General features: G+C 39.7%; 1 protein-coding gene across 4 annotated transcripts in view; it reads right to left on the reverse strand.

Moving 5' to 3' along the window:
* The window catches only part of GALNT7 (polypeptide N-acetylgalactosaminyltransferase 7), a 133,327-nt gene that overhangs the window by 1,146 nt on the left and 106,549 nt on the right, over window positions 1–25,632 (reverse strand). The window contains exons 4-12 of one of the 4 annotated variants that reach the window (XM_036282101.1): window positions 18,838–18,968; window positions 18,512–18,591; window positions 16,355–16,537; window positions 16,031–16,213; window positions 13,090–13,207; window positions 11,502–11,624; window positions 8,129–8,347; window positions 4,272–4,370; window positions 3,458–3,586 (exon numbers count right to left, since the gene is read on the reverse strand). In XM_036282101.1, the coding sequence (XP_036137994.1) occupies window positions 3,458–3,586; window positions 4,272–4,370; window positions 8,129–8,347; window positions 11,502–11,624; window positions 13,090–13,207; window positions 16,031–16,213; window positions 16,355–16,537; window positions 18,512–18,591; window positions 18,838–18,968 (1,265 nt within the window). The remainder of the gene's footprint in view (window positions 1–3,457; window positions 3,587–4,271; window positions 4,371–8,128; window positions 8,348–11,501; window positions 11,625–13,089; window positions 13,208–16,030; window positions 16,214–16,354; window positions 16,538–18,511; window positions 18,592–18,837; window positions 18,969–25,632) is intronic. The other 3 variants (XM_036282099.1, XM_036282098.1, XM_036282100.1) reach the window with 3 other exon arrangements.

Here is a 25,632-nt window from a genome sequence, read left to right on the forward strand (position 1 = left end):
TCAGTTAAAAAATAAAATGCCGGTTTCACTTAAGAAGGTGCCTGATGAAGCAGTAAAACTTATTAGTTTTATTAAATCTTAACCCTTTAGTCCTGGCTGGTGTGGCTCTGTTGGCTGGGTGTCATCCAGTGCACCCAAAGGTTGCCAGTTTGATTCCTGATTCCTGGTTGATATTTCTCTCTCTCTCCCTCTCCCTCTACAAATCCCTAAAATTATTTTAAAAAATTAAATCTTGACCCTCGAGTATACTTTTAAAAACATTCTGTGATGAAATGGGAAACAGGCATAAAGTACCATGGGTAGCTTGAGGGAAAACACATGTACAATAGTTTGACTTGAGAGTTGAACTGGCTGCTTTTTTCATGGCAAGTCATTTTGACTTGAAAGGTCAACTCACAGAAAAACTATGATTATTCAAACTTGGGACTTTGTAGACATCTTCTTGAAAAGGAAGTGAGCCCGTCCCTTTAAGAAAAAAACAAACCAAAACAAAACACATAAAACTGTCCCCCCAATCTGACAGTATTTGTTGCCACTGATCCAATTCGAGTTTTCAAGCACAAATTAAGAATTTTTAAAAACTTGTATTCACCACCATGAACTTGATAGCTTCCTAATACTTATATTTTTTGACATTGAATAATGAAATGTGTCAACATTTGGAAGATCATAACTAAGCGAACCAGTATTTTCTAAATGAGCAATGCATGATGTTACAAAAGCTGACGTGGGTAAAAAATCCATTCAAAGTGTAAGAAAGACCAATGGACTTTAATGTAACAGGACAGAATGTTCACTTATATGATTTCAGATTCTATACTGCAAATAACTTTTGTTTTAAAAATGTGTTTTCATTGATTTTTTAGAGAGGAAGGGAGAGAGAGAGAGAGAAACATCCGATGTGAGAGCGAAGCATCAATCAGCTGCTTCCTGCACGCCCCACACTGGGGATCGAGCCTGCAACCCAGGCATGTGCCCTGACCAGAATTGAACTGGGACCTCTCAATCCATGGGACGATGTTCAACCCACTGAGCCACACTGGCCAGGCTGCAAATATTTAGGAAACTACCACTTATCGACTTGGGCAGCATTGAAGAATCGCCACAATTATCTGAAAAGGCTATTAAGCCCTGGCCGGTTTGGCTCAGCGGTTAGAACGTCAGCCTGCAGTCCTCTAGAGAGACCCAGGTTCTGTTCTCGCTAAGGGTACGTACCTCGGTTGCAGTTTGTCCCTGGCCCTTGTTGGTCGTGCGGGTGGCAGCCACTTGATGTGTCCCTTTCACGTTGATGTTTCTCTCTCTCTCTCTTTCTTCCTCTCTTTCCCTCCCACTCTGTCTGAACAAAAAATGGAAAAAACTGTCCTCGGGTGAAAAGGCTATTAAATTATTTCTCTCTTTTCTAATTGCATGTTTATGTGAGGCTGGATTTTCCTCATATACTTCAATGAAAACAACATATTTCAAATTGAATGCAGAAGCAGCATGAGACTTCAACTGCCTTCTATTAAACCAGACATTAAAGGGATTTGCAAAACTATAAAACAATGCCATTCTTCTCACTTTTTTATTGGAAAATAGTTATTATTCATTAAAAGTATTATTTATATTAACATGCATTAGGGCTACTATTAGTTTTACATAAATTATAAATTAATACATAAATACTTGTAAAATTTCTCAGATTTAATTCCCAATTTAGAATATATTATTAGCTATAATCTAAATAAACAAAATCTGTCTGAGGACATTTTTAATCATTTTTAAGAGTGTAAATGGAACCCAGAGATTGGAGAGTTTGAGAACTCCTGATGAAGCTTATCAGTTCACAATGTTTCCAGAATTATTTTCTGAAAAGTATCCATTGTTTCCTATCACTGCAGTCCTCAATGTCACTGCTCTCCAAAACTTACAAAATGAAGTTCAATTTCTTTCATCTGAAGGACAATTTAGGGATATCAAACTAAATGTGATTCCCAGAATTATTTTCTACACACTTTCATGCCATGCCTTTGCTTACTCATTTCTCTTGTTTATCCTCCATGAAAAGTCTTTCTATACCTCAATGATACTGGTACAATGATACTTCCTCTATAAACTCATCAGAAATAATTCCTCTTACTAATCTCTCTTCTGCTGTCCTATGGCATGTGCTTATTTTAATTCCTGCATTTTTTTTTCTTCTCTCTTCTCTACTATTGTAGTATAATGTACTTTAGCTGTTTTTTGAAGTCATTAATCATCTGGCCCCAGTATACAAGGGTGGGCAAAAGTAGGTTTAAATATCTACTTTTGTTGGTCATTGGTTAAATCACCAACCATCATTACCTAAAAGATAAGTCATAAGTAAGGATACAAAACAAAACACAAACAATAATACAGATAATACAGTAATAAATAAATAATAATACAAAAATAAACTCTGTTTCAGGTACTCACAACTGTAAGTCTACTTCTGCCTACCCTTGTATATTTAGTAATGTCTGATTAAAATATGTACATTCCATTTTTTATCTATAACTTCTCAACGGTAATTTCTGGTCTCTTAGCCTTCTTTTTACTATTTACTAATACTGTTCTCACTGACTGCTGTCACTTATTGCTATTCATTTCTTTGTGGAAATAAATACTCTGTTCTTCAGGATTTATGCTGATTTTCTCCTTCCTAACTTGTTATTAAAAACAAAAAATCAGCAACTGACACATACTCACCACTTCATAGTAATTATCTATGAATGATGATGACTGAGAATATTAAGCTGGGTCATAATAACATACACAGCAAACAAGCGCTTGCATAATAGGGTATGATAACAAATATGAGATGAGTAAATAAAGTTGAGGGTTGTCAGGTTCTTTCAGTTTGGGGCAGCTTTTTATATCTTACAATAAATTTATTTTAGCCAAGTTCATACTTTGAAAATTATACATAAATCCATCAATATGTTGGAATCCTCAACTTGGCACAGACCTCTAAATTTTCACAGCTAAAATTGAAAAACTGTTCTCCTCCATAGAGCCAGCTAAATAACTAAATATGACCTTTAAAACATGAAACAGTCAACATTTATCTATTGTATTTAGCAAACAACAATGATGAAGTTGTGAAGGCCTCGATTTCCAAGTGTTATTTGTCTGTCTCTGACGCCATCTGCTGGACATCATGAAATATAAACACTTTTTTATGTTGTATGTATTCCCACGGAACACTGATTTTCCCAGGTTATTGAAATTAGTGGGTCTTCGTGGACATCTTATGACCTCATTACATGATAATATTGCACCAGAGAATAAAAGTAATGATTCATTATGGAACAATGGAGTCAACAGTGCTCAGGAAAACAAATGGCTAAATGAGAAGGAAATTTGAATGCAGGTTATAAGATGTATACATCTAAATTCCACATGGTAGGTATTATTGAATTGAAATAGCATAATTATTATTTCAAAAGTTGAATACCTTGAAGTACTGCCATTCCTTAAATTCATTTAGATTACAATGTGTAATCATAATTTTTGCTCCATCAGGCCCGGTTGTCAAACATTGGTCATATTGCATGAGTTGATTAGCTTCGTTGATTCGGAAAAGCTATTTAAAAAAAGAAATAAAAAAATAACGGGCACTCTCTGCTGATATACAAAAACAAATGAACCCAATGATTATCTTATTTTTCTACAAATATTTTGTATGTTCAGAACTATAAATCCAAAGACAGGAATTATATTCATTCTTATGTTAGCAAAAACCTCTATTAACACTTGAAGGATTATGTTCTTTAGCCACTTAGATACAGAATGGGTCATTAACACATAGTTTTATCATTTACCAGCAATGTGAGAAAATAAAAGTGAAAACAGACCTGATGTTTTACAATCTGAGGCAAGAAATATACATGAGGAGTATGAAAATATATTAGTGAAATATACATTACTGGCAGTAACATTCCAGTTTATTGGGAGGAAGTGTGGAATTGTAAATATTTGCAAATAACATTGTTAGGGAGCTAGGCTTACATAGCTTTGACGCACATCCGAATATTCTAATCATATATTAGACATAAATTATACATTCATTCTGATTGCTTATGTGAAAAGCAGTATTGCTATTATACCCTCATTTAACTAAAAGTTTTAGTATTGTCAGTTTTTTACAGAATATTTTATTTTACCAAACAAACAAAATTACTAAAGTGAAAACCAAAGGAAACACATGATCAATAAACTTGGTAGCTCTCACTGCAGGACCAATTTAAATACCAAAAGAGGTCATTTACCTGGTTCCCTCCCATCCGGTGGCAGGGTCCTAGTTCAACAAAGCCTCCATTTGTCTTTCCCATGCTATCAATGCAGTAAGCAGTTTCAAAGCCTCTGATCTAAAAAAAAAAAAAAAAAAAATGAACAAAGAACCAAAAAGCAGGCAACCCTTTAGTTTTTCTGAAGCACTAACAGCAGAGTAAAAGAGTTCCACCTTAAATACTGCCATTCACAGTGGAAGTCTGGGTTTGTGTAATGCCAGGTTATTACTGTGCTGTCGGTCTTGGAGCAGTTTAGAGCATAGTAGTCATCTCTGAAATAATGTATAGTCTTTAAATCAACATTGGAATGGCCTCATTCTAACAAAGGGTATCAGCCTATAGATTTTGATAAAATACCACAGAAGAAAAAAATGAAAAGATACTATTAATACAATCTCAAATTCGTGATAATTCATCTGCATGAAAAGCAAGTAGAGTTAACCAACCACAGTGGTCACAGACATGGGCCCTAGATGTCTAGACCAGAACTAAATTTTGTAAGGTAACGCTCTCAAATGGCTATGTGACACTCTTGGTAGCCCCCTGTGAGCTGGGGGCGAAAGACATGGCAACTGGACCAGGCAGTGACTTTTCTCTGACTATGGATAATGCAGATAAAAAGCCAACACAGGTTTCCATCTTTGGAATACACATTTTGTATATATTATATATCTCAATGATAAATTACCACAGTATTTGGATAAAATGTTTTATTCATTCAGTCAATATATACTGACTGAGCACCTGTGACCATGTAAGAGCTTTAGAAGACACAAAGAGAAGCAAGTCATGGTCCTCAGGACCCTCGTGTCTGCAGGAAGGCTGAGGGCAGGCGTCAGTCAGGTCGGAGGGATGAACATGCGGAGGAAGGAGCCTCTCCCGGCTACCTGGAGGAACTCTGGAGGAGCTGGTGGGCTTTAGCCCGGACTGTGCAGGGAAGGCTGAGAAGTGAAGTGGAAGGTGCTGGGGCCAGAATGGGCAGAGGTTAAACTGAAGATGTATTCAGAGTGAGATTGTAAAGGGCGGACAGAAAATTCATCTATTTATTCCCTTACGCATTTATTTACTTATCCAATATGAAGTGTGTACTGTGTTAGGTGTGTTGTTGGCTCTGGTACACCCATGGACAAAACAGATGAAGATCCTTGCCCCAGCAAGCTTATATCCTAGGGAAGGAATGACAGAATATAAGCCAAGATCATAATAGACACATTAGACAGTGATCGATGCCGTGGAACAGAAAAGAAAAAGAGCAAGTTGGGGGGGGGGTGGCTAGGAGTGTTTGGGGGCTAGCAGGGTGGATCTCACTGAGGTGACAGGTGAGCAGACTTGAGGTACATGCACAAGTTAGTCACACGTGCAGAGGGAAAGCAGTCCAGGCAGAGGGGCAGCTGAAGCTCCCGCAGTAAGGAGAGTCGTAGCAGGTGAGGCCAGAGAGGAACTGGCCGACATGCATGCCCTGCAGACCACTAGAAAGTACTCTGCCTTCCCTCGGAGGGTCAGGGGTTGTCACTGCAGGTTTCCAACAGAGAGTGACAGGATCACTTTACAAAGAGCACTCTGACTGCTATGTTTAGAACAGGACGTAGGAAGGCAAAGTTAGTCTCAGTGAGATGTGGTGGCTTAGACCAGAGTAAGAAAGGATCGGGTTCTAGGGCTAGATGTAAAGTGAGAGAGAAGGAAAGGATTAAAAAAAAAAAAAAGACTCCAAAGCTTTGGCCTGAGCAATCAGCAAAGATAGGCTGGGGAGGGAGGACAGGGAGGTCAATGTTGGATACACTGAGTTTGAAATACCTGTGAGAGTGGAGAGGTCAAGCAGGCCGCTGGATATACCAGGAGAGAGATATAGGTTTAAGACAGAAACTGGAGTCACCAGCCTGGAGATGGTTTTAAAGCCATGAGACTGGTCCAAATCACCAAGAGAACTCCTTCCTTTGACACAGAAGGCACTATACTAATGAGGTGTTCTCAGAGATGACAAGATAAGCACAATGGAATCTGAACTGCCAGGGTCAGGTTGGAAGTTAAGCACAATTTGCTGGAAGAGCACAGGGCTGAAGTGAGCGCACAGGATAGAGGCACTGAAACTGGAGGTGCAGAGAGAGCAGCACGGAGCCCTTGGCTGGCCCCCATTCCCAAACCTGACATGTCGGAGTCCCTGAGGATCCTGTCTTCTTTGTTCTGTCTGTTTTCTCATTCAGTCCCACAAAGCAATCCACTTGCTGATGGCTCAGAACACACCCCCGTAGATGTGCCTTTGGGCTCTGTTCTGGGTTTTAGTATTGCTCAGCTTAAGATCTACTTGACACCTCCACTGGGGCCAACTCCAGAACACCAACAGAGATCTTACTATCCCAACCCCTCTCACTCATCCTGCTCCCAGCTTCCTACCTCAGACGCCACCTCATCCACCACTCAAGTGATAAAACAGAGCTAGACGCCATCCTGGCCCATATCCTTCACATACGAATCCATCAGTGACTGACCTCCAGACTTTAACTTCTTACGCTTCTCTCCACCTCTGTCCTCAGCACCCTGGCCCAAGCTGCCACTTCTCACGGGAAGTACCCTACTGACTGCCTAAATCATCACCCTTGTTTCTGCCAAATCCTCACAGCAGGGTGACAAAAAACAAAAGCATAAATCAAACCGTGTTAGCTTTCTGTTGAAACCCTGGCATGGCTTCCCAACACCCTTAGGGTACAAGGCCTCTCTCTCACCTGCCTGCCACTTCGCCTTATTTGATTTGCTCTTTTCTGCTTATCAAATACGCAAAGCATTTCCTGACGCAGCGCCTTCAGACTCACCATTTTCTTTTCCTGGAATATTTCCTAGCTCTCTGATTTCTGATCGCAGATTGGATATCACCTCCTCAGAGGAGCCTTCCCTACCCTGTCCCTATGGCCTCTTGAATGTCACCTGCTTATTTCCTCTATAGCCCTTACCACCATCTGTCATTATCTTCTTTGGTTTCCCTGTTGTTTTGGTTTGTTTGTTGCTGTTGTTGTTTTGGTCTCTCATCCACTAGCATGCAAGCTCCCCAAGGAAAAGGACCTTATTTGTCTTGTTTTCTGTCTGGAAGAGTAACTGGCACATGGTAGGTCCTCAGCCAACATTTATTGGATACATAATTAAGCAAAAGCACACAGACGTGGAAGTTTATGGCATGTTTAATACAGCTACGAGGCAGCACCCTCAAGGTGGGTGAATCAGAAATGCAGTCACCTACAAAGGCAAGTTTGAAGAAACAAAGAAATGACAACACAGATCAGTGCCTTTGATTTTAATTATTTTCAGTTATCATTAGTTCATTCATTTCCTTGACAAGCTTTTTAAGTGCCTGTTGTACATGGGCGTCTGCCTTAGTTCACGGGGGCACAGTGGTAAATGGGCACTTCCAGACTGGCAGAGAGAGGCAATGTTGAGTGTTATGAGAATTCATGGAAAAACCACAGGACTGAGTCTGTCTGATGGAGTGGGCAAGAACAGGAAAAACTTTTCACAACTGGTGATCTCTATATTGAGAGCAGTAGGATACGTTGAAATTCGCTAAGAAAGGGAGTCAGACTGAGGGTAACGGAGTGGCGGAAGCAGGAGAGAGTGGACCGTGTTCCAGACGAGAGCCCAATGCGCAAAGGCCGAGAGGAGGACCCAGGCTGGCCAGGGTAGTTGTAACTGCCTGGTGGAAAGGTGGGGGAGGTACCAGGCAGTTTTCACCCAAATTTTCCCCCAAGAATTCTTCTCCTTCATACATTTTCATCTCTCTCTGCATTCTCCCAAACTCAGTCTCCAAACACACACATATACTTTGAGATCTGAATATCACTGATACTTACTTCTCCCCAGTCAACATTTTTGGGTGGCAAAGGGTAATGTGAGGTGATATCATATGCGATTTCTTCCATGAACCATTTGAAACTTCTGCAGTTGTGATCTTCTCGAAATTTTTTCAGCTCTGAGATATCCCCATACGCTAATGCCTTTGATTCAGGACGGCTAGCATAGAAGTAATCTTTATACTCATCCCACCAAACCTCTACAACTCTGACATAATTCTGTGGGAAAACAAAATTAATATCATGACGATTAAAAATGTTTGTGATGTCATAAACAGCTTATCTTAGACAAATGAAATATGACCAACATACAACAAACTTAAGACCTACTATTTAATTAAGCAACAAATGCAACTGAACTAATGACTGTAATGTGTCAACTGCCAAGGATAAAATTATCATCCATGTTCAACTAAAAAGAGATGGACAGAGACTCTTAGCTGCAAGGGCATATCTATGCTAAGATAATATATTCTATCCTGCTTTGAAAGGAAGAAATTGCTGCCTAGAGAGGGTTTGTGAGAAGCAGCCTGGATGCTGGTGCTCCTCCCAGAATTGTCTCCATACTATTAGCACATGTAGGGAAAAATCATGAAAAACAACAGCTCTATTCAATAAAATACATCTTTATAAGTGGCTTTGTTGGTCCTCTTACAACTGTAATAGGACCACTTGACCATAACCCAGAATTAACTGGGTATTTCTCCCAGTTGGTGCACTGTAAGAAGAAGCAACTAAGGAACAGTAAAATCAGTTGACATTGTGACAATCGACAAAGAACTTCTAAGGTTTCACTGAATGCTGCATGTCGGCCTGAATATATGTGACAGGTTTAGTACATACTCAATCTAGCCCCTTGGTCTTCCCTATAATGTATCAGCAAACTGTCGATAAAGGGCCAGAGAGTAAGCATTTTTGGCTTAGTGGGCCACAGCTTCTGTTGCAATACTCAACTCTGCTGAGAAAGTAGCCACAGACAATGTATAAACAAATGCTCCAATATACCTCACTTATTGAAAAGGGTTGGATCTGGCCCATCTGCTATAGCAGCTGACCCCTGTGTTCCAGCAGGAGTAGGAAAACCTAGAACTCCTATTACACTGGTTCTAGAATACAAGGTCACTACCAAAGGGTGAACACGCTCTTCTTACAGGCATGTTGTTGCAAAAGCCAGTGGATTCAACAAAGTTTTAAGTAGCAGTATCCTAAAAAAGCACGTGATATTGGAGTGAAATCTTTTGAATCCTTGCAAATCCATCCGAAATTAGACACAGTCATGTCTTCTAAATATTAATGAATATGAAGAATTAAGTGCACACACATAGGGTTATAGCAACAAGAAGGAACACTGGTTTGGGGTGGAGAAGGCCAGAGGGGCACCATGGAGGGATGCTGGATGGCTCATTCCTGAAAGAGTGGTTAATTAAGTGGGAAGCATTGAGGGCAAAAAGAAATGCAAATGATGTATGAGGAATCATGGTGCATTTGAAGGCCTCCCAGTAGTTCACCGTAAGTGGAATGCAGGATTCAGAGAGAAAACTTGCCTTGCTTTCCTCATTTTAATATAAGAATAATCATAGTCTTTCTTTAAGAGTGTGTTGTGAGAATAAAAAATTAATCTATGGAAAGCATAAAGAGTTGTGTCTGATACCTAGTAAGCAATAAAAAAGTGTTAGCTATTATTAATATTATTGTTATTTTTTATGGACTTTGAGTTTTATCCTTTAAAGGAGAATCACCTAAAAGGTTTTAAGCAGGTAACAGACATCAGATTTAATTTTCAAGGGAATAACACTGGTGGTGAGTGGAGGGTGAACTGAAGGACCTTGAAGCTGATGGTAGAGTGGGAGGCTGTTTAATATCCCTGGGAGAGATTCAAAGACCTGTACTAAGCAGAGAACGGAATGGATTTAAGAGACATGTATGAGGTGGAACCATCAGGGCTTGGTAGGTTGAGGGGTGAGCTGGCCAATCCTAACATGCCCCCTGAGTTTCATTCAGGGGTAAAGAGAGAAGACAGGAAAATGAATTGCTTTTGAGGAAAAGTTTAAAAGTTTGACCATGCTGAGTTTGAGGTATCTAAGAGGATAATTCTGGAACACAATTGACTACAAAGGTCTGACTCTCAGAGAAGACCAACGGGCTGGATACATCCATTGGCACCCTGGTGGCTGAAGTGCATGGAGCCTCAACTGGAGAAAAGAAAGTGTCTGGCCCATTCGGGGCCCTCACGAAGAGTATGCCGAACATGACATTTATTGGGTAGTTTTATGAGGTCTACATTTAAGTTTTTGAGTGGGCAAGTATTTCCCTCTCATCTCTTTTCCTTTTCCTTGCAGCACAGACCTTCTGGACTCAATCTGACTTTTCATGATTCTTTGTGATTGTAGTCCGACTGAAAAACAAGGGCAAGTTCTTTCCCTGCATTTCCTGTCAGAGCAGTCGGGCCAGGAGCTAGTCTGGTGCTACCTTTGTTTCATTGTGGATAGTTTCATCTCACCCCTGTTGTAGCTGGGGCTCTATTTCACCGTAATCTGGCCAGTTAGAAAGCTCTGTGTTGGTTCCTAAAGCCTAGCTATCTCTGCTTCCATTATCTATTCCTCTTTGGGGGTCTGTCCCAAGTTGTATCTGCAGCCAATACTGATCTTCCTCCTGCTCTTGACCTGGTTAAGGACTCCAGAGAGTGAAGGGCATCAGAGTTATAGGCTCTCAGAACGTATGACGGCAGCCCAGCCAAAGACACAAGTTACGCTGTCAAGGGCAGAGCCGTTGTCCTCCCAGCAGAGGAACACTTGGCCTCTGTATGAAGCTTCCCTGGTCTGTCCCTGCTCTGAGGGACAAAAGACATTAATCTTTTGCAAGCACTACTCAAAATTTAATTTTGTTGACTAAAAACACTCCTAATAAAATTAATTTTAAAAAATCAAACAAAACCCACCAGCCACCACAGTGCACTTTGGATAGATGTCTGTAGCACATGTTGCTGTGAGATCAGGCCTCATGGGATATGGCTGTTTGTCATTTTGATGTATTTAATATGTACATATATAATACTTTACTCTTTTGTGACTATAGAAGTTGGTATTTTCCTTTCCACTACTTTCCTACAGTGTCGGTCCTTTTTGAATGCAATTGTGATGTCTTTATGGAGGACATTCAATATAGTCATCTTAATCTGAATGGGATGCAATGAATAGTCTCAAAGAACAATAAGATGTTTCACGTATAAGTCTAGTCTGGGGTAAAAGTGAGGACCTGTGTGGTTGCTTAGAGATTTTCCCCTTCAGTGAACTGACATTTACTTGACTACCACAGCAAGCGGTACATAAATGTTAGTTCCCCAGCCTTCTCCGCTTTCAACCAAAAGACTTACCTTCAGAGTCGGAGAAGACCCAACGTAAATGGGCGGAGGATTACCTTGCCAGCCCTCGAGACGGTAGATATGTCCCACACGCGAACAGGGGACAAACAGTAATTTGCCGCCACACTGCCATATCTATCCAGGAAAAACACATGGACGCTGTTACAAATGCCAAAATAAATTATAGCTGGAAAGTTTTCTAGTAACTGTAAATATGAAATCTTAATTAGATACACAGCGTCCACAGGGAATTTGTAAACTAAACAAATCTTAAAATAACTTGCTTGTTTTCCAAACTCATAATAACAAAGGAGGCAGTAGGGAAATCAGTAATGTATTGCTGCTCAGGGGCCTCCTCCTATGTACTTGTAGCTCCAAGCAAACTTCTCGCAATGTAACCTTGCCAAACCATGCAGATGCTCCATTCCTAACACCATTCGTCATTTCCATTGCTAATATATTCCCCACCTGCGTGATTATTATAATACTCTCCTGTCTGGCTTCTTCACCTCTGGCTTCTCTTCCTCCATGCTATCCTTATTTATAGCAAGGGATTTTTTTCTTAGCTGAAGGGCAGCTTTGGGTCATGTTATTCCCTTACTTAATATCTTTGATGGGTTTCCGTTGCTTATCAAATTAAGTAAAAATCTCTTAGCTCAGCATGAAAGGCTCTTTTCAGTATGGTCCTAATATACCTGTCCACTTTATCTTCTTGGATGTCTGTCTTATTCATGCTGTCAGATTCTGCTAAACTGTGCTCCTCACTGTTTCCTGAATGCATTCTTTAAATTTCACCTTTGTACCTTTCCCCGTTCTAATTGCTTAGAAGTCGCCCTCCCCTCCATTTGAGGCAGGATAGTGAGAAGCCAGGAAAATTCCTTGGCAAGTGGAATGGGGAAATTGAGACAGATAGCTGATTCAAACTGGCCTCATCTAGCACCCTGACTCACCTGCCTCCTTCTCCCTTGCACAACCACTCCTCCCTTAAGCATTAAGCCCTCAGGACAGTGAGGTTCTGATCAGCATCAAATAATCTTAGGAACAAAGCCTCAGGTCTGTTGACCACACAGACAGAGTTTTGGTCAAACTAGAGGTACCACCTAGGTCTCAGTTGTGTTACAGCTCCAGGCCCAGAAAAGTAGCAAAACCAGACCAAGCTATGCCCTGGCTGACATCAAGACCAGATGCAATGACTGATGACCCCCTACCTTGTGCAGACCAATCAGTACAGACCATGACCCTGACCCTTTAAGCTCATTTTGATGCATCAGTATATTAAAGAACACACCTGGAGAGCTGATAAATACTGTATTGAGATCCTCCCCTGAGAGCTTCCCTAAAGTTCCCACCTTTAGAAGACAGATAAAAACTCTTAAGACAAAGGACTCAATTTTCAGGTGCGCCATGTAAATACATAGAAACTTTGCAGCTTGTATTTTGCCTGCTTTCCTCCAAAGGTATCCATTTTTGTTAGTCATTCCTTATAATTTGAAGAAATGCATTAAACAGCCCCCTTTCCCCAAAGAACCCAGCCTTTACCAGAAAGTCACAAAAGTCAGTCACTACTTAGAAAACGCCATTTACTTAAATGAACTGTTACCTTGTATGAGATCTCAAAGTTTTCGCCACCCCAAATCTGGAGACCTGGATCATACAGACCCAGTTCAAAGAAGAATTCTCGTTCAATGGCAAATAATCCACCAGCCATGGCTGGAGACCTAAGAAAAAGAAACACTTTAATAACTATTAAAGACAAACCCCTTTACCAACATACAACAAGCCCTTTTGAAATACAATCTAAATAATGCATAGAAGAGGCAAAACTGATGGCCAAACATTAAGAAATTATAAAACCTTTGCAAAACAATCCGTTCATAATTCCTCAATGAATTTACTGAAATTTCTAACTGAAATAGAATTATATACATACAGTTCATTACAAATTAGAGCATTGCATCATTTCACCATTAGAGGGAGACTTGGTTCCTTTGGTGATTTAAAAATTAAGCCTTTAGATTTAGTCAACGTAGAATTCTCTCTTTCACTTCCTAAAAATACTGAGCCATACAGCCCTGGTCTGCTAACTGCTCCTGCAATGATTCATGAGTCATTACGGGATGAGCAAAACCATACACCATGGAAGTAGTCTGTCATTTTTTAATTTTATAGCTCAGGGGCTTGCCAAATAAGGGTATAATTCATCTTAGAACAGTCACAGTTCATTCAGAGTTTGCAAATGTAGTGCAGAAATGACACAGGAGAATTAGACACAGCTCTTCACTGTGCCAGGAGGCAGGCTGTGAAAGGGCGATCTGGGCGGCTTCTTGAGTGGGATCTTGAACTTGGTACTTTTTAGGGACAAGAGAAAAAAGATGTGGTAGCTTTTCAGGGACAAGCCACTCCCATCATTAGAAGAGATAGGGGAATAATTTGTATCCTGTTGTCTACATCCCCCACTTCGAACAATAAATTATTAATGCATCCTGACTCTTAAGATGCCTCTATTAGGGTACCTTTTTCATCATCACACCTAATATCTAATCTTTCACCAATTCCTCTTAATTCTACCTTGAAAACATACTTAAATCTGTCTACTTCCTTCCAGCTTCACTGCTACTGTCCTAGACCAAGGCACCACTGCTTGGACTGTTACAGTAATTTCACAACTTGAGTCCTGTATTCTGTTCTGCCCCCATCCAGGTCTAATCACACAGCAGGCAGCGTGGACTCAACGTGGGTCCCAGGATGCTGGCCTCTTTCCACCGGGAGGCTCTGCTGGCTCCCTTGTCCAGAGTTCTTCACTGCTCTGTTCCTGCCTTGAACTTGCCAAACTCTCTTCTGTCTCAGGGCCTTCACCTATGCTGTTGTTCATGCTCCTGAAATGTTCTTCCTCCTCCCCCATAGGGCTGACCCCGCATCCTTCAGGCCTCAGCTCCAGTGACACTTGGTCAAGGAGGCCGTTCCAGATCCTCCAGGCTGGATGAGGTTCTCCTTTCCCTAAACTCCATTTTTCTTCCTACCACATATGGCAGTTGCTGTTCCAGTTATATGTGTAGCTTTCTGTTTAACTTCTGTCTCACCCACTATACTTTAAGTGCCGCGAGGGAACCAGTCTTTTAAAAATTTATTCCCAGAAAATAGTCCCTGGCACATAGTAAGTACTCATTAAATATTTGTCAAGTGGATAAATAATGAATCAAGTAATATTATCAATATTAAAGAAAAATCACATTGGGGCAGAGTTATTCTCTTAGGCCCTTTCTTCTTAGAGTATACTGCCTAACTCACTAAACATTAGCACTATTACATTTTTGGTTATATTTTCATGTCACATTTATTTAACTGCTCTTTAAAATTACTCTATTATAACTCTGCCTTTTTGATCTTTAAATATATTCCCACTTATCTCAGTATATATTTGAAAATGTATCTTAACATGAAAACCAGTGAGTTCTTTAAAGGGAAACCTCCCTTAAATTTTTCTAGCCCACTTCAAAAAAAAAAAAAATCTTTATTAGCCTATGGACTTGTCAGAAATAAAAATATAATCACTACCCTTCATTTTTTTTTTTCTCCCAGAATTATGTTAGTCAGGTAAGTGGGTAAGCAGTAAATTCCTAAACTATTTTGAAAAAGAACTTCAAAAGGAAATTTGGAAAATGTGGAATCAAGCTTAAAGTTCTATAATCCCCTTATGTTTGGCCATTTCAGTATCTTGATATGGTGCCATGCCCAAATCCCACCAGCATTTGCATGAGAGTGGAAATACCTTCCCCAAATTGAGTTCTAATATTATCAGCAGTGTAACGGAGAGAGACCAAAAGCAGAACCATAAGATCAGAAAAATAAAATTAGACACACTTGGCAGCCTACACTAACATTTGACCACACATTTCATTTGGAGTCACTCTTTGAAAGACAGTCAAATGTTCCAGTTAAAAGACCCCAAAAGAATAGAACAGCTTACATTGTTCTATTTGAAGAGCCACAAGAAGGACAAAGGCTGATTCTGGAATACAGTTTCCTTTTAATCAAGTGCTCTTCTCAGAAGGAAGCAATAAAGAAGCCTATGTAACATTTGCCAAAGTCATATATTTTTATTCATCAGACTTAACTGTTACAAAATTAGTATTTAAGAGTTAGCATATAAAACAAAAGGAAGAAGAAAAAATCTCTTGCTATTGCTTTCATTGCTAACATTACACCCAAGGCACCAAAGTGCATATAAAACATGGATTACAAATAATTTATAAATTGTCAATTTACAGAATAATTTTTCTTTTTTTCACTTGAATTTGGAACTAATGCTATATATCAACCCCCTCCTCCCCCCCAAAAAAAGTGGATGCTGCATTTAGGGAAAAAAAAAAAAAAACAATTACAAAGAGGCTAATGTGAGTTTAAATCTGTGAAACAGTGTGAGGAAAGAATTCTTCAGAATCTAAAACAAGTTTTAGTAACAAATGTTTTAGCTTGGCAAGAGGTTAATAGGTTAGTAGCAACTGGAGAAAAGAAAAACATGTAAGTGACTTAGTGATTACCGATATGGTTCAGTTTTTGTTTTTCTGATTCTCTTCTCTTGAGGGGTCAGAGGCACCCGTTTCCAGAGCATACTCCAATCCCATGCTCCTCGGGCATACCCATCTTCGTCACCACCCCCTTGGGGTATAATTTCGTAAGTGTTGCCATTTATGACATCTATAATCGGCACAGTGCAAATTGTTCTGTATTTTGTTGATGATGGTAGCAAAGATGAAATGGAAGGGTAGGCATGGACCCACACAGATATACGAGTACATGGGGAAGGAAAAAAAAAAGTACTTAGATAAAAATTCCACAGAAGAAAATAAAGGAGTAATCTTTACCGATAAGGTTCAGTTTTATGTTTTCTTTTGGCCTTTTCCTTGTGGCTTAGAGGAATGCGTTTCCATAGTAAACTCCAGTCCCAGGCCCCTCTGGCAAAACCATCTTCATCCCCACCTTGCTGTGGTTCAATGGAATAATCATTCCCATCTATGTAATCTATTAGAGGCACAGTACATGTAGTTCTGAAACATTTACAGAAAATGAAAAAGCATTTAAGAACCCAAAACTGACTAGTTTAGCATGCCTAGCTAAATTATCTTTTTGTAATTGATTTTTTTTTTTTTTGGTTTGTTCGTTTGTTTTTTGCACTAGGAAACTTAAATATCTAATGTGAAGTAGAAGTAAATAAATGTGCTATAAAAGTCAGGAAGCCTGTTTTCATAAGGAAAGGATAGAGAAGACTTATCTCTCAGCTTACAGACAAATGTCAGGGACAAAGAGCCATGTCTTTTAGCTTAATCGTGTTTTCTCATTTTCACTTTGGTCCTATAGGCAACTTTTTCTTGGTGGCTTTGTATTGCTTACAAGATTTTCGTGCCTGTTACTTTTCCTCTATAATCCTCCATTATAAAATAAGTTTGTGTGTGCGTGTGTATAAAAGGAAAATACCTGCTACATTTTTAGCAGTTCTTCCAACTCTTTGTTGCTTTCTATTTCCTTGGAAGTAGTTATTATGAAAATCTTTTTCTTGATCTTTTTTCCTACTCCTTTTTATTGCAAAAACAAGCTTTCATTGCAAAAAATAGTACTGTATTGTATTCCTACCTTTTTGGAAAAATGAGGGGGAAATATCCCGCAAAACCTAAAGAACTTAAATGTGGCCTGAGAATTTGGAACAACAAAAATATCCCTTGTATTTGACTTCAGGGATATGCTAGTACTATATGACTAACTACAGAGCCAACTCTACTAAGATAACTTTGCCCCCTGCTTGTCTCATTGCGCAGCTTATCAGACAGGACTTCCAGGGCATTTCCTAAAATGGAGATTGCAAGCTTTTCATAATCAAGTTATCGTGCCTTTTAGATGTTTAGAAACCAAGGAAAGGGAGCTTAAGGTTTTGATACGGTGGAAGTGGATTTCAGAAGGGTGTGTCATTCCCTCCGGAATTACTCCCATAGGAAAGTGGAGTCACTGTGGGAAACGTGGGATTGCCACAGAATCCTGTGGAAAACCACTTCCTTACCACTTCCTTGCCCAGAGGCAAGCTAGTTTTCACCTGGAGAGGTGAAAGTCTGCTCTCTTTCCTCACTTCCCATTAGTCTCAGATTTCTTTATAAATGCTGCATTGTAAGGTATCCCAGAGAGATCTCGTTGGATAGTTTATTAGTTGTCTGATTTGGGGCAAATTAATTAACTTCTCTAAGTCTCAGCATCCTCATCAGTACAATGGAGCTAATAATACCTCTCTTGCAGGGGTGCTGTGAGGATTAAACCTGACAGCATGTAAAAAATTGTTTATAATAGGCCTTCACATTACATCTTCTGCTGATTAAATCCTCCAAAGGTCTTCCTTTGACACATGCCATTCACCATAGGGCCATGTCTTATTTGCCTAGATTCTGAACTAGTCACATTTCTGGACTAAAAGCAGGGAAGGTTTGGAACTAGGAGATAAATGCTGCCTTCTATGGTTTCAGACATTTCTGTAAAGTTAATGGAGATCATTACATTTCCATTGAATAGTCACTTATTTCTAAATGTTAAGGTTTCTATAGGATCGCAAAGCCTTGACACAAGTAACAACTGCTCCTTACTATTCTAGAGGAATAATTACAAAGGGCATTAAAAAGACCAATACGCATAATTTCAAAGCTTGTTCCTTTAAATCTTTAGAATTGTTACTATGCTGTAGAAGGAGCAATTACTATTACTCTTAGACAAAACTTTTGGAGCTAGAGGAAGTCTCTAAACCACAGATGATTCTCGAATCAGACACCCTACACTTATCCCAAATGCCCAACTGGTGCATCTGAATCAGCCCAAAGTTTCAGTCTGGCTCCACTCCAAGAAACACCTAGTGAGTGATAACACCTAGAACAGAACAGTTTGATATGTTGAATTGAACTGGAATCAGAAAAACAAGAATGTTATTTGTCCTTCTACAAGGAGGTTTACTTTTCAACCAGGAAAGCAAAAAAGCAAGGTAATGTTACCTGTCCTTAGAAATGGGAGCTACAAGTGGTGCATACCAGTTAACTGCCACCTCACAGTGGGCATCAAGGTATATCAAAACCTTAAAAAAAAAAAAGAGGCAGGGTGAAAGAACACTCATATATGGTACATCATATATCATACACAATTTAAAATAGACGCTAACATAAGTTAGCATTAGAGTCAATTTTTACATATAAGTTTTATCTGTTTAGGCCAGCATTTTCATTTCAATTAAAAATAAAAGGTACTTAAAAATGCATGTGATCATTTAGTTACCAAATCCAAAAGGATGGCATTGTAGATAATGGTAAAAAAAGTTTCCTACCTGTCCAAGTTTAGCCTTCTGGGCACCAATGCTTCGTGCTTGAATTAAACCTTCTCTTCTCTCATTTCGAAATACCTTCACCAGGCCATTCCACAGCTTAATATAGTCATCTAGTTGTTTTTTTAAGTGTTCTGTGAATAAAAATCCAATCAGCATTATAAATTATATTTATATATATAAACCAATTGAACTTTTATTTTTCTCAAGAGACAGGGATAGGCAAAGGTATTTTAGGCAATGATTTTACACAGATCAGATGAAATGTTTAATCTATAGGGAAGTAAGGTGAAGGTGATTATTTGGGTTAAATTTTGACCTTAATATGCCTATAGAGAACTGGTTAGCCTGAGAAGGATCAAATGTGTCTTTAAACATTAAATAAATGATGACTATGCCAACTGACACAAAAACTTAAGCATTTAAAAAAAAAAAAAAAAAAAAATTAAAACCTGCCCTGGCCGGTTTGGCTCAGCGGTTAGAGCGTCGGCCTGTGGTCCAGAGAGACCCAGGTTCGGTTCCCGCTATGGGCACGTACCTCGTTTGCAATTTGTCCCCGGCCCTGGTTGGTCGTGCAGGTGGCAGCCACTTGATGTGTCCCTTTCACGTCGATGTTTCTCTCTCTCTCTTTCCCACGCTACCTGAACAAAAATGGAAAACTGTCCTGGGGTGAGGATAAAAAAAAAATAAAACCTTAAAAATTCACGTTACTCTCATATCTAAAAGCGTTCAGGGATAATATTTTGTTTGCTTTTGGCAGAAGCAATAGTTCAGGATTTCTGAAGATACACTGCTTATAACTAACACGGTATGACTTGGGAATCCACAAAGGATATAGGTAAACATTTGTTTCTGGGCCCTCCCAGTATCCAAGGTTGTGGTCTTGGTGTAACGAATATAGTTCCACTCAAGTTGGCAAAAAACAACGGAAAGACCCCATTTTCTCTGCAATTTAAGCATGAACAGGAGAATGTATACATATTTACAAATAAATATTTACACATTTATATAATAAATAATATATTTGCAATTAAAAAAAGTTTTTTTTTCTTTATTGATTTTAGAGAGAGAGAAGAAGGGAAAGAAAGAGAGAGATATAGAAACATCAATGAGAGAGAATATCCACTGGCTGCTTCTTGCATGCCCCCACTGGGGATTTGGCCCACAGCCCGAGCATGTGCCCTGACCAGGAATCGAACCAGCCACTTCTTGATGCATGGGTTGACGCTCAACCACTAAGCCACACCAGCTGGGTGGTATATTTGCAATTTGATAGAAAAAATTTTGTGTTATAAAAGAGGATACATTTGCCAAAGTTTCCATCTTGGCTTCCCAGTTGCAAGAAAACAGTTTTTATTTGTATCACTATGAGCCCATGAAACTGGCTCATCACAGCCACAACTCACTCCTGGGTCCTTAAAAATCTCTCGTGGACACAAAAATTATCAGTAAATTTTTAAAAATTCTGGCAAAAAACAGATGGAAACATAGCTAGCTGTATTTAGTGATGAACTAGTGGTTAAATGGGCAAATCAGACTGTACTTAATACTTGACTCATTTTTAGGGAACTTATAATTACCAAGACACCCACACATGAATATAAAAATTGTGAAGCAAAAAATTTCCCTTTTTCTATTTTGGCATCCAGTTTTAATGACAATTATAAACAAATCCTCATAATTATATTTCCCTCGCAGAAAATCTATTTTCCCTTCACCTTAAATTTTCTAAAAACCTCTAACCTTCCTTTTTTTTTTAAAGCCCAATACGATCCTAAGTTTTTTTGAAGCCCCTTCTGAATTGCACTAGGTACTTTGCGTATATGCAATCTAAATAAATCTGTTACAAATTTTTACGGCCAAAAACAAGTTGATGGCCTGTTCTTCACATTGAGATGCTTTGTAAAGACGGCCCCAAAGGGAAGTTGGTGAAGCAAATGACCTCTGGTTTCTTTGGGACCTTGCACTATGGCAGACTGTACTATATTAATGTTCAAAGTATTTACCCCCTTTCCTTGGGGGGTGATTATCTTTCCTGACCCACTGATGTCAGGTTGGGCCATGGGATTTGCTGTGGCCAGAGAGAAGTGGGTGGAAATGACTTGAGGTACTTGTGAACGGAATTGTTGAAATCCCACTAGTGCTTCACCATGTCTTGTCTTTTCCTCTGACCATTAGGTAGGCAATGTCTGAGATCAGGCTGTTCTGCCAGCTTGGGCCCTGAAGTGAAGATGTAGGGCAGAGCAGAGCCGACCTGCAGGGAACGTACGGTATGTATGAACGAGAGATTGGTGCTATAATCCTTTGCTGTTACAAGCCACTGACAGTGTGGGGTGCATTTGACCTTGACCCTACTCAGCCTCAGTTGGCTGATGCACTTGTGTACAGGGGTGTGTTCTATTTAAAGGCCCAAAACCTTGTTTTGAGAGGATACTCTAAGTTCCAGAAACCCAAGTGCAATGAGCAGCCAACTCCTTTGTGAGGTTTTGTATTAGTAAAGCATTATGTCTTTCAAAGAAAACTTACAACTCCATGTTCTAGTTTCTGAATCTATTGGGGAACAAACCAAATTTTCACTCCAGTCAGATCTACCAAAGATTACTTACTTTTACTGAGAATGGGACTGACAGATTTTAAGGTTGCTCTGAAATTGGGAAAATTAATTAAAGATCTCGGTACCGCTGTCCTGAATGCTATAAGTTAAGCAGCCCCTGCAGGTGATTGATTTGGAAATGTGTTATACAACATTAAATATTAGAGGTTTTTAACAACAGAAGCTCTGATTACAAAAAAATTTCAAGTAAAATGGACAAAAAACACTTAAATCCAAAATTTTGTTTTCCTTTTCTGGGCCCAAGCAGTTATTTTTGGTATATCTTCACAATTTTTTTTTTTAGACTAAGATTTTACTTATGTTAATAACACAGGGCTTCTTAAAATCAGAACAATCACAGACATGGGATTTCTCAGTCATTTTTATAGATTTAGATTTTTCAAAATCTAAAATATTGTTGGTACCAACAATATCACTGTAAAACATATTTTTAAATACAGGGTGGGCAAAATAGGTTTATAGTTGTGAGTATGTAAAACAGAGTTTTTTCTTATATTATTATTTATTAATTATCATATTATTTTCCACATGAACAACTGTAAACCTACTTTTACCCCATCCTGTATTTAACTTGAGACAGGGATAGTGGTTTTTTTTTTTAACCTTTCTTTCTCTCCTTAATCCTCACCTGAGGATATGCTTCCATTGATCTTCAGAGAGACGGAAGGAAGGAAGGAAGGAAGGAAGGAAGGAAGGAAGGAAGGAAGGAAGGAAGGAAGGAAGGAAGGAAGGAAGGGAGGGAGGGAAACATCAGCGTGACAGAGAAACATCAAGGGGCTGTCTCCTGCACATGACATGACCAGGGATTGAACCCTCAACACAGCGCATGTGCCCAGACTGGGAATCGAACCTGCAACCTTTTGGTGTGAGGGACAATGCTCCAAGCAACTGTATTTTTTTTTTTTATCCCCACCCAAGGACATTTTTCCATTTTTTTTTTTGTTCAGATAGAGTAGGGTGGGAGGAGAGAAAGAAAGAGACAGAGAAACATCAATGTGAAAGGGACACATCGAGTGGCTGCCACCCGCATGACCCAACCAGGACTGGGGACAAACTGCAACCGAGGTACATGCCCTTAGCAGGAACCAAACCCGGGTCTCTCGAGACCACAAGCCAATGCTCTAACTGCTGAACCAAACCAGCCAGGGCACCAACTGTATTTTTGTTATTTTTTTTTTATCCTCACCCGAGGACACCTTTCCATTTTTTGTTCAGATAGAGTGGGAGGGAGAGAGAAAGGGAGAGAGTGAGAGAGAGAGAAACATCGATGTGAAAGGGACACATCGAGTGACTGCCACCTGCAGGACCCAACCAGGACCAAGGACAAACTGCAACCGAGGTACATGCCCTTAGCGGGAACTGAACCCGAGTCTCTTGGGACCGCAGGCTGATGCTCTAACCACTGAACCAAACCGGCCAGGTCACCAACTGTATTTTTATTTTTATTTTTTTGGTATGTGCCCCTAGTGGGAACTGATCCTGGGTTTCTCTGGTCCACGGGCCGACGCTCTAACCGCTGAGCCAAACCGGTCATGGCAGGAGCCCGCTTCTAGACTTAACTGAATGACTTTAAATATATATTTTTTACGAGATTCCAAAATGGCGTTGGAGTGAATGGAAGCTACACAGACCATCTCCCAGGACCAAACTGGAATAACAACTAAAACACAGACAAATCGTTGGGAAAAAGCAACTGAAAAGCAGCTTGTGAGGACCATATAACCAGGAACACTGACTCGATCCTGGTAGGATTATGGAGTTGCGAGAGGGAAGCTGGTAGCCCACAGACAGCAGCGGCCTTAGCTGTGAGCAGCGGCCTTGGGGGTACACTCCCAAGTGGCTCCATAGCACAGAGCTGGGACAGACGCTAAAATAGCCACAGCCACTCACCTTGGGCTCTGGCAGAGGGAAGGCGGACTGGACAGGAACTGTATGGGGACACTCGGGATTTGGAGGGCACTCAGAGTTTTGCTGAGTTGCCGCCACACAGGACGGTGGCCTTCTTACTCCTTCCCAGGGCTCTGGGGAGAGTCAGCGGCAACTCCCTTGGAGATTCAACCCCACCCGGTGGGCCGTTGAAATGCAAATTGAGGCTCATTAACCAGCATTTGCCCCACCCTCAGGAAATCCCCTTACACTTAGCACCTGAGGGAGTTTTTCATTCAACTGAGAACCCAAGGCTCTTCAAGTAACCACTACTGAGAGCCTTCAGGCAAAAAGCTGGAGGATAATTGAACCATTTCTGGGCTAGCAACTCTAACCAGGAAAGTAAGACTTGACAGTGGTGTTTAATATGGGTCCTCCCTCACTCATCCAAACTCAGGAGAGGGAGCCACAAACAGCAGAACACCAACACCCACAGGCAAAATTTGGCAGGCTCCAAAGTCCACTGTGATAGCCAAAATGGTGAAACAAAGAAACAAATGCCAAATGAAAGAACAAGAGACCTCTACCAAAGATGAGAGAAATGAGGAGCAGTTAAGTAAGTTAACAGAGCTAGAATTCAGAGCGATGATCTTGAGGAAGCTCAACACCATGAGTAAGGACATCAAAACCATGAGTAAAGACATAGAAATGTTGAAAATCAACCAATTAGAAATTAAAAACCACCAAGAAGAAATGAAGAATGACATATCAGAAATAAAGAACACATTAGAAGATCTAAACAGCAGAGTAGAGGAAGCTGAGGACCGGATCAGTGAATTAAAAGACAGGGTACAAAAAATCAACTGATAAGAAAAACAAAAGGAAAAAACAATTAAAAAACAGGAAAACAGCTTAAGAGAACTTTGGAACAACTGGAAATGTAATAACATTCGCATCATAGGAGTCCCCGAAGAAAAAGAAAATGAGCAAGGGTTAGAGAATATATTTGAAGAAATAGTGACAGAAAACTTTCCTAACTTGGTGAAGGAAGAAGGCATTCAAGTTCAAGAAGCAGAGAGAGCCCCAAGTAAGAAGAACCCAAACAGGCCCACACCAAGACACATAGTAATTAAAATGCCAAAAATTAAAGACAGACAGAATCGTAAAGGCAGCAAGAGATAAGCAACAGGTTACCCACACACAAAAAAAAAACCCCATAAGACTCTCAGCTGACTTCTCAACAGGAACACTACAGGCCAGAAGACAGTGGCACTTAGTAATAAAGGTCATGGAAAACAAAAATATGAATCCAAGACTACTCTACCCAGCAAGGCTATCATTCAAAATAGGTCAAATAAAGAGCTTCCCGGACAAAAAAAAAGGCTAAGGGAATACATTAGTACCAAACCAGCACTGCAAGAAATGTTAAAAGGACTGCTGTAATTAGTAGAAGAAATAGGAAGGAAAACATAACCACACCAAACAAAAATGGCAATAACTAAGTACATATCAATAATCACCTTAAATGTAAATGGATTGAATGCTCCCATAAAAAGACACAGAGTAGCTGATTGGATAAGAAAACATGACTCATCTATATGAGTTATTTACAAGACCCACCTCACAACAAAAGATTCACATAGATTGAAAGTGAAGGGATAGAAAAAAATCTTCCAAGCAAATGGAAAGGAAAAAAAAGCTGGGGTAGCAATACTCATATCTGATAAAATAGACTTCAAAATGAAGGCCATAACTAGAGACAAAGAAGGCCACTACATAATATTGAAAGGATCTATCCAACAGGAAGATATAACCTTGATAAACATATATGCACCCAATATAGGTGCACCAAAATATATTAAAAATATTCTGGGGGACTTCAAAGGAGAAATCGATAGCAATACAATCATAGCAGGGGACTTCAACACCCTGCTGACATCACTGGATAGATCCTCTAGACAAAAAATTAGCAAGGAAACAGAGACTCTAAATGAAGCACTAGACCGAATGGATTTAATATATATCTACAGAGAATGACACCCCAAAACTACAGAATTCACATTCTTCTCAAGTGCACATGGGACATTCTCATAGACAGACCACATGTTAGGACACAAACTAAGTCTGTACAAGTTCAAGAAGATTGAAATCATATCAAGCATCTTTTCAGTTCACAATGGCATGAAACTAGGAATCAATTGCAACAAGAACATGCAAAGACATTTGAACATATGGAAGCTAAATAGCATGTTATTAAACAATGAATGGGTTACCGAGGAGATCAAGGAAGAAATTAAAAACTTTCTGGAAACCAATGA

This window comes from Molossus molossus, unplaced genomic scaffold, assembly GCF_014108415.1.
Source record: "Molossus molossus isolate mMolMol1 unplaced genomic scaffold, mMolMol1.p scaffold_m16_p_4, whole genome shotgun sequence".
Classification (NCBI taxonomy): domain Eukaryota; kingdom Metazoa; phylum Chordata; class Mammalia; order Chiroptera; family Molossidae; genus Molossus; species Molossus molossus.